Source organism: Staurois parvus, unplaced genomic scaffold (genome assembly GCF_062004578.1).
Source record: "Staurois parvus isolate SC_StPar_1 unplaced genomic scaffold, SC_StPar_1.0 ptg000715l, whole genome shotgun sequence".
NCBI lineage: Eukaryota > Metazoa > Chordata > Amphibia > Anura > Ranidae > Staurois > Staurois parvus.
The window spans coordinates 5667990-5678254 of NW_028318511.1; the positions used below are offsets into that span (position 1 = coordinate 5667990).

General features: G+C 45.2%; 1 protein-coding gene across 5 annotated transcripts in view; it reads right to left on the bottom strand.

Annotated features, from left to right (window-relative positions):
• The window catches only part of AP2A2 (adaptor related protein complex 2 subunit alpha 2), a 148270-nt gene extending 138337 nt beyond the window's left edge, over positions 1 to 9933 (bottom strand). For 2 of the 5 annotated variants that reach the window (XM_089653549.1, XM_089653547.1), the window contains exon 1: positions 9653 to 9932. In XM_089653549.1, coding sequence (XP_089509675.1) covers positions 9653 to 9719 — 67 coding nt within the window. In that variant the 5' untranslated portion in view covers positions 9720 to 9932. Of the gene's footprint in view, positions 1 to 9652 lie in introns of all 5 variants that reach the window. The other 3 variants (XM_089653548.1, XM_089653550.1, XM_089653551.1) reach the window with 3 other exon arrangements.
• Positions 9934 to 10265: the final 332 nt, after the last annotated feature.

Sequence of the window (10265 nt, forward strand, 5' to 3'; positions counted from 1 at the left end):
TGGCAACTTTTGGTGGCGGGAGCAGGTACTTTGTTTTGACAGGTACCCGCTCCCATTTCTGGCTCAGTTCCCATGGTAAAGTGAGCCAGAGGTCTGGGCCCCCTCGCAGCCCTCTGGGACATTTCACAGGTCCCATAGAACTGCGGCCTATTCACAAAGAGCAGTGCACTTCATGCAATAGGAATCCGGCTGCGAAGCCACAAGGTTTCACTGCCAGTTTCCCTTAGACAAGATGGCGGTCCCAGCACCTGACAGTCGATCGAAGTATCAGCTCGGGGTGAGAACACTGCTGGGTCCCTGGACAGGCAAGTGCCCTAATATTAAGAGTAAATTTTTTTTTGGCAGGGGGAAAATGGGTTGGGGGGGGGGCGGAACTCCGCTTTAATATGGAGTTGGTTTCATTCTTGCAGCTATAAAAGCTTTTGCTCTTCTGGGAGAACATTCTGCAAGGTTTTGGAATATGCATTTAGGAATTTGTACCCATTCTGCCAAGAGAGCATTTGTGACTTCAGGTACGGATGTTGGATGACAAGACCAAGCTCTCAATTTGCAAGCCAATTTATCTCACAGATATTCAGTAGGGTTAAGGTCAAGGCTCTGTGCATGTAAATTACATTCCTCCTCACTAAAGCCATCAATTCATGCCTTTGTGAACCTGGCTTTGTGCACAGTCAAGATGGAACAGGAAAGGCTTTCCCTTAATGGTTGCCACAAATACGGATGGGTTCAAATGGTCTACAATGTCTAAGCTATAATGTTAACAGTAGCCTTCGCTGAAAACACCTGAACTCAATTTGGAGGGGTGACCTTTAGCCATATATTGTGGATACTGATCCGGTACCCAGAAACACTAAAATGGGGTGCCTTACAAGGCGCTCAACCCGTGGATTAGTTATTCACCGATTTCTCCTGATTTAGTTCTGAAAGGGAACCTTTTCTAACAGACACGCAGAAGCAGTCACTGCTGACCTCCTGTAAACACTAGTTACATGGCTACTATGTTGTTCCACTGGACCGCAGAAAGTATGCAAATCAGGGAAATCAGAAAAATCCGTGCTTCTGATCTGCATACTCATTCCAGATAAGTGCTTCATACAGTATCAAAGGAAATGGAGCAGTAGGATATCCAGGCATCCAGCATTTTCAGAAGAATAAGTAGGAAAAGGCACATTGTTCTGTGGTGGCTAAATGGCACCTAACATTAGCCAGCTCTGGTAAAGATTACAATTACAAGAAATATTCAGACTACTGTATCTAGAAAAAAATTTGCTGAACATATGGTGTTTCAGAGATAACTCCAGGGACAAGTTTAAAAAAAAAACATCCAATAATTACAAAGAGAATGAAGTGCTGAACTGATATGAAAAATTCTGGCTCAGCTCCCTGAAATGGGAGAAATCAGCACTTTAACACCTTCTTCTGAGGGTTTCTCACATGACGGAATTAAAAAAAAAAAAAAAAAAGCTCAGAAGCAATGGTGGCACCAACACAGCAACAATGTTAATCTTTAGTTTGACATGATTAAATCTCCTTTAAAATGAAGTCGTTAGAAGATTAGGAGTCTGGCCCGAAACAGTGAATCAAAGACTATTTATAGGCAAAATATACATTGCCCAGGTCTCATCCCCGCAATTTGATTGAGCAATCCTACTTTCCATTCATTATTTTCTCTTAATCACAAAGTAAACAAAGACATAAAAACTGGTGGGTTCCCTCAACCAAAAGATGGGATCAAAATTGCTTGGATCGATCCCAAGAAAAAAAAAACATCAGATAGTTTACACTAATGCGGTGCGGAATTCACACCGGTTTCTGTGCGATTTTCGCATCGCACCATAATTGCACCCCGTTCATACGAACCACTGCAGGTGTGTATTTTAAGTTGACACCCCGAAATCAGTTCACAAAACGCGGTGCGATGTGCAGTATCAGATCACATGGGTGTGAACACTCACACGATACGATTCTGGTGCGATCCGGTTTGAGCCATAATAAATGTATGGCTCAAATTGCACCGCACAGAAATTGCATGTGATTTGCACAGGAATGCGTTGTGGTTCCTGTATGAATCAAATGCGATGTGCAGCACCGCATCAGTGTGAACCCATGCTTACCCTATGATCACATCTGTGTGGGTTGTGCAGCTGCGGATCCGCATAAAAATCCGTGCAGCCACACCACCCGCACGGAGAAATGCAGACCCGTAGGCGGGTGCCATTAGTTCTAATGGCATGCCGCCCGCACTGGAAAATGCAACCGTACTTGGAACCAAGGTTCCCGTGCAGGCTGCGTTTTCAAAAGAAGTGCAGGGACTTCTTCTCTGTGTGTCACGGGCACGGGAGTCCATTCAAATGAATGGGCTCTCGTGCCCGTGCAAAATGTGGCCTGCACGGACGCATATACAGTGAGGGAAATACGCATTTGATCCCCTGCTAATTTTGAATGTTTGCCCACTCACAAAGAAATGATCAGTCTAAAAATCAAATGGTAGGTGTATTGTAACACTGAGAGACAGAATAGCAACAAAAAATTCAAAAGAAATGCATGTCTAACAAATTATGCACTGATTTGCATATTCATGAGGGAAATAAGTATTTGATCCCCTATCATTCAGCAGGATTTCTGGCTACCAGGTGTCTTTCATACAGGTAACAAGCTGAGATTAGAAGCAGTCTCTTAAAGGGAGTGCTGCTAATCTAACTTTGCTCCTGTGGACAGGTGTCTTTTATACAGGTAACAAACAATCAGATTCCAAACTCTCCACCAAGGCAAAGATCAAAGAGCTGTCCAAGAATGTCAGGGAGAAGATTGTAGACCTACACAAGGCTGGACTGGGCTACAAAACTATCGCCAAGCAGCTTGGTAAGAAGGTGACAACAGTTAGTGCAATCATTCGCAAATGGAAGAAACACAAAACAACTGTCAGTCAAGGCTGAAGGAAAAAAAAAAAATAAAATAACAGTGTATGGCTAGCTTTACATGTTGAACATTGTGCTTCTAACTGCCTCTTCCTACATCATCTCAATCCACTACCCTCTACATCTTTGCCATGGAAATCCAAGACATGCATTCACTGGATGTCAGGAGTGTCATCCAGCCCAGAAAACTGAGGACATCTAGTGGTGGAAAGTAATTTACGTGGAAGACAGTTTTGGAAAGGAGGCAAGTATTGCAGCCAGAGCTTTTTTTGCTTTAACCACTTCCCGTCCTGCCCATGTACATAAACGGCCGGACAGGAGCGCTGCCGGAGCGGGTGGATGTTTCTAAACATCCCCCCCGCATCCATTGCCTGTGCACGCTCCCAGGAAGAGTGGCACCGCGATCGGTGCCCGCTGTGGCCGGAGGACACAGATCGCTGTACGTGACCTCTGTGTGAGGTCCCGATTCATGTGATCACTGATTGGCCAATCAGTGATCACATGAATAGTAGTAAACAAGATGTAACTTCCTGACATCATTGCTTACTACGTGTGAAATCTGTGAATGATCACAGAGTTAAAATGGTACAGGGCTGTTCACAATAGCCTTGTACCATGTGACAAGCTGACCAATCACAGCTCACACAGTATTTCTCAATTTCTGCAAGAATGCAGCCAGACAGAAGGATAAATTATTGCTTTTACAGCCTTTATGGGTGTAAAAGCAATCAGTGGGAAAAAAGGGGGAAAAAAAAAAAATCTTCATCACCCCCCCAAAAGTAGCACAGTCTCACTATGGTGACACTGTACTGCTAGGGTGACAACATGTAAAAAAATATATATAATATTAAAAAAATAAATAAAAAAATTATAAATTTTGGTTATGAACTAATTTGGGTTATTTTTTTTTAACTAAAAAGATAGATTAATACATTTTGGATTTATGAAGAAAGATTTATTTGCAAAATTTTATAAGAAAATCACTTTTTTCAAAATTTTTGTACTTTTTCATTTATATAGCAAAAATATTAAATTGGTGAATAAATACTACCAAAATAAAGTTTTATCTGTCTCAAAAAAATGCTAAAAAATTCATATGGGTACAGTGTTCCATGACCACGCAATTGTCGTTCAAAGTGTGAGAGTGCTGAAAGCTAAAAATTGGCCTGGACTGGAAGGGGGTGAAAGTGTCCGGACTTGAAGTGGTTAAACCCTTTCATTTTAAGTAAACAAACACCTTTGCAAATTCACCTAAAAAGATAAATGCAGCTTTTCAACATCAGTTTCTATCAACTCTGTTTAGTTATTTAAAATTGAAGATTTAAAAAAAAAAAATTCTGAAAATTGCCCTTTGTGGCCTACAATAGTGAATAATAGCTAGCATTTTTTTTTTTTTAAAAGCATGACCGAGTCACCAAAAATCCTCCACCCTAGTGGCTCCGAATCATGCACACTGGGAACGGAAGGGGGGTGGGGGGAGGGGTAGGAATACATGAAGTTGCAGAGCCTTAGACCTACATAAAACTGCATCACTTTGATGGAAAACCTAAAGATCACTTCAAAGGCATTTTCCTTAAAGCTCCAACCATTTTTCCCCAACAGTCCTTTTTTTGGTGTGCTTTCAGAAAATACACAGACTAATAGAAGTCAATGGAACCGAGTGGAAAATATGGATCCAACTGCGCTGCAGCCAAACTGCAGTGAACCGGTGTGAACCCGCTCTAACCCACTTTATTAGGTTCCCCACTTACCTTGTACAGTCAGGTACACCCACCTAATTCCTGTCCAGGTACAACACCAATGCTGTTTCCATGTAGAAGGGGTGCCCTAACCCAGCACTGCAATGTCCCCATGAGACCCCCAGTCCTCTTTGTCCCTAAGAGGACCCCCGCCGCAGGTAGTGACATGGACACCCAAAGAGGGACCCAGAAAAGGAGGTAAACATAAGAAGCTTAGGGCCGAAGCATCACATGACTGATAGCATGTAAGGAAAAAAGGGCTTTTCAATAGAGTTGCTATTTTTTTTCAGTAAAGCAATAAAGGTTTGAGGTGGGGTGAGGTGGGGTGGGCAGAGGGTGATTTATTGGGAACCTTAACCACTTAAGCTCCAGAAGGTTTTAAACACCTTCATCACTAGGCCATTTTTTGCTATTCGGAACTGTGCTACTTTAGCAATTGCACGGTCATGCAACACTGTATCCAAATGAAACATTTTTTTCACACAAATAGAGCTTTCTTTTGGTGGCATCTGATTTTTTGATTTTATATTATATAAATGAAAAAATACTGAAAATTTAAAAAAAATATATTTTTTTTTACTTTCTGCCAAGAAACAGCCAATAAAAAAATTAAATTTCTTCCTACACTGTATCCAAATGAAACATTTTTTCACACAAAGAGCTTTCTTTTGGTGGCACTGTTTTGAAAAAAAAATGTTTGAAAAAATGTTTAAGAAAAAGATTTTTTTTTTTTTTTTTACTTTCTGCTTAGAAACAGCCAATAAAAAATTATTTCTTCCTAAATTTAGGTCAAAATGTATTCTGCTACATGTCTTTGGGAAAACAAAAATGCAAATAAGTGTATATTGATTGGTTTGCGTGAACGTTATAGCACCTACAAACTATGGTATATACACTGGAATTTATTTTTAAATACCAATAATGGCAGTGATCAGTGACTTATAGTGGGACTGTGATAGTGCGGCGGGCAATCTGACATAACCAACATCTCCAGTGATACTAATACAGTGAAGAGTGATAATACTATACACAGTCACTGTACTAATGACACTGATACTGGGAAGGGGTTAACATCTATCAGCAATTAAAGGGTTAACTGAGTGCCTAGCAAGGTGTAACGTGTGCTGCTTTTACTAATAGATGTGACTGTTAAACACAGCCATGTACAGAGTTCTGTGTTGTTAGTAAACACAGGGCTCTGTACTGTGAATGGCTAAGCTGATCAGCAGGTACCGGTCATAAATCATTGGCAGGGACCTGCTAACAGACTTGTGCTGTAGTGATGGAGTGGCAGGCACACCCCCTTCCTGGAAATGTTGGAGCACAAACACGTACGTGATCCAGCACAGTGGGACTGCCCCGCTGCAGTAAAAAGGTGGTGGGCAGTCCACAAGAGGTTAAGGCACATCTCGACCCAAAAAGGAATTTATTGCAAGTCCTTAGATGTGGGGGCTGCAGTAAGCTAGCCATACACAGCAATTAATTGGTCCCCCCATCCAAACTAACCAGGGTTGTGGGGAGTCCATATTGTCGCTTTCCACCTGGCCAAGTCAAATATTAAACGGACTGTTATGAAGCTGGGGGCTCACAAGGCCACCTATGGTTCAAATTTTGGGTGATTCAGCAGTCACTGGCCAAAATTCAGGTCATGCATAGCCAGATTTAGTTTCCCATTTTCAGGCTTTATTCCCTATAATTCCATCACATGATCCTGCCAACAACAATTCCTGTTCTAGGGTGACAACACTCACACACCATACTGCATCTATGGAGCAATAGCGCTGTCACCCTAGAATACTCTCTGCCGATTTGTGCTACAAACACCTTCCCCCATTCCTCATTTCCATTATACAGGGAGATCTTCTGACATTCTCAGACGATATCTGTGAAAGTTGATAATATTGTTTGATAAATTAGTTCAATGCGCAGGAAGATACAGGGACACTGGAACTCTGGTGAGATAAACACTTCTTTTTCATATTTGCAGGAAGAATGTTCATAATGTCAGTGCAGATCACAAGAAGTGACAACAGGTGTGTTCTGTACTTGCTGAAAATGTTCTTAACGAACAAAAAAAAAAAAAAAAAAAAAAAAGGATGAATACAGCCAACACATCTCCAGACCGGTAAAAGGCAACGTGTTACATTTTTTGATCTTGGGCTTAGCTATTCTTCAGGGCCCACTCACACCAGTAACGTGTTCATTTCCAGTGCATTTTTGCAAGCACGATGACGTACATTTGACATTTGGTTGTATGCGCATCTGCAGTGCCTTTTTCCTAGGCTTGAATTTCCTTTGTAGTCACTTCCGTGGGCTTTTATGTGTCCTGCACTGCATTATTGAGCATTTACAGTGCATGCATTTGCAGTGCAGAAAAATGCATCTTGCTGTACTTTTTTTCACTGCACTGCAGTAGTGTGAACTATGCCCATAGGATACCTTGGATTTTGTAGTGTCTATGCAGTTGCAATGCAGTCAAAGTTGCATCCCACTGCATCTGCTGGTGTGACTGGGACCTTAAAGTGGTTCTAAAGTCTAAGACCTGTTCACACAGAGTGGTGACCTGTGTTTTAGCACACTGGATAAATGCAGGTCCCCACTAGGGCACACAAGAAACAACTGTTTTCTATGGGTCCCGTTCACACTGCAATACAGCCCTGAGGTGCAGTACAGTGAGATCTTATAAAATGTAGACGCTGCATTTTATTGCAGTGCACAGGAAAGTGCCGCATGTCACCAAACAGCAGCTTAATACAGCGCACTGCCTTCCAGTGAAATCAGTGGTGTCCAAACTATGGCCCTCCAGGTGTCGAGGAACTGCAAGTCCCATGAGGCCTTACAAGACTGACATCCCCATGCAAGACTCCCAGAGGCATGATGAGACGTGTAGTACTTCAAAAGCTGGAGGGCCATAGTTTGGATACCCCTGAGCGAAAGGAATGAAGTGTCAGGTGCCTCCTTAGCACCCAGCTTGCTACAGGAGGCGCCCAAGCAGATGGCACAGGCCTGGCAGGGACTGCCAGAAGAGGAGGAAAGCAAGCTTTCTATGCAATACAGTCGCACAGAGCGGGTAGGAATAAGTAACCTCTTATGTTGCCTTTAGCAGCCCTTTAAATTCCTCCAGACTCTTTTCTAAAAATCAAAGTGACATTCTTCCATGGAATTACAGTCGGAATATAGAGCTGCTATATTCACAATCAAATCAGCGTTCACCGACAGCTTACGGACCAGAAGAACTACAAGTACCAGCTCCTAACTGGAATCCTAGTCCCTGGTCCTTATATAACAACCAATCCCATGTAGTCAGGGTCACCGGGAGCTGACTGACAGCGGCTTGGAATTACTAACACAAGACGAAATCTCATTTGTGAGCAACTAAAGCCTAACCTGCACCCAGCAAGGATGATCAGACTGGACTACATGCTGGATGTTTATCCATTCATTATTCCTGCAGGTGGAGGGGGAGAAAAAGACGAGACATCACTGCCACACCGTACATGCCAATCACCCGGGGTGAATAACAGATCATGCACATCCTGGACATGGAGAGGTTCCACAGACCTATCACTGACCTCCAATCACAACCCCCCCCGATCCAGTACCCCAGGCAGAGGGCAGCAAACGCCACTATCTAATTACCCCCCTCCCCAATCTAGTGCCCCAGGTAACAAACAGCAGTTACTGACCTAATATCCCCCAGCAGCAGCCATTGATTTCCAATCCCCCCCACCTCTGGATCCAGTGCAGTAAGCAGCAGTCATTCATTTCCAATCACCATCACCCCCACCTCTGGATCCAGCGCCCCAGGCAACAAGCAGCAGTCATTGATTTCCAATCACCCCCCCACCTCTGGATCCAGCGCCCCAGGCAACAAGCAGCAGTCATTGATTTCCAATCACCCCCCCAGGCAATAAGCAGCAGTCATGGATTTCCAATCACCCCCCACCTCCGGATCCAACGCCCCAGGCAATAAGTAGCAGTCATTGATTTCCAATCCCCCCCCCCCCCACCTCTGGATCCAGCGCCCCAGGAAAGAAGCAGCAGTCATTGATTTCCAATCTCCCCCCACCTCTGGATCCAGCGCCCCAGGCAATAAGCAGCAGCCATTGATTTCCAATCACCCCCCCCCCACTCCTCTGGATCCAGCGCCCCAGGCAATAAGCAGCAGCCATTGATTTCCAATCACCCCCCCACAACTCTGGATCCAGCGCCCCAGGCAATAAGCAGCAGTCATTGATTTCCAATCACCCCCCCCCCCCCCCAACTCTTCTGGATCCAGCGCCCCAGGCAATAAGCAGCAGCCATTGATTTCCAATCACCCCCCCACAATTCTGGATCCAGCGCCCCAGGCAATAAGCAGCAGTCATTGATTTCCAATCACCCCCCACCTCTGGATCCAGCGCCCCAGGCAATGAACAGCAGTCATTGATTTCCAATCACCCCCCACCTCTGGATCCAGCACCCCAGGCAATGAACAGCAGTAATTTATCAGTAATTCTCCCCCCCCCCTCCCATCCAGTTCCCCAGGCAGAGATTAGCAGCCCTCGCCCTCCTTAGCAATGGCAACAGTCACCACCCTCCATTCATTTACCCCCCTCCCCAAATCTGGTCCCCCAGGGAGTGGCCAGGAATCACTGACTCCCTATTATCTCCCCCCTCCCCAAGATTAAGAGTCCCAGGCAGAGGGACAGCAGCCATTGAGCTCCAATTAGTCATCCATGCTGACTGACAGCAGTGGGTGACCTCCAATTACCGCCCCCCATCCAATGCTCCAAGCAGAGGACAGCACACCCCGGCACTGACCTCCAATCCTCCCCCCATCCAATCCAGTGGCCCAGGCAGAGGACAGCAGAGCCTACCCCTGACATGTCACACGCCCTCTAGCGGGGGTCCTCGCTGGTGCCACTGACAAGTGATGTCTCCCCTCGGATGTGCCCTCTATACATCGCTCCCTCTATATATCGCTCCCTCTAGAGATCTCGCCCTCATACTCACAATTCCTGATATCCGAGATGAACACGGCCAGGCCCCGCATACCATCTCCCTTGGACACGGCAGGCATCTTCGCCCACACAGCAGGAGGCAATGCCCGGACCCCAAAACAGAAGCGGAGAAGCCCCGGGCCGGTGTGCCTGGCTGGAATGTGACCAGCGGGTTCTGTAGCTGTCTCCTCTCCGGCCCCGAGCGCGCCCCCGACTTCACACCTCGTCCTCCGAGCCCGCCAGGAACGCGCGCTAAGCCAGGGATGAGAGCGCGCGGGAGAGGCGGCGCAGAGATAAGAGGACTGGAGGCGCGTGCCCGGGAGATGCTTGTCCCCGCCTACTTGGGGCGTGAATTTTAGCTTGTGAGTGACAGATCCTGGATAGCGGCTCTGCTCAGTTTGTGATGATTGATTGCAATGCAGCCGGAGTGTCATGTGACCGAGCTTTCCATCATCAATGTGTATGAATACGTCCTGGATGTCTGTGTTCATCATTTATTTCACGTCATTAATTGTCTTCTGTTTAGGGAATCTGAGTCCTACAATGTGCCAGTAATGCTTGTGGAACTATGCTGATATACAGTAATCGGTTTACAAATTTAATTCGTTCTGCAGGACTTTTCATTT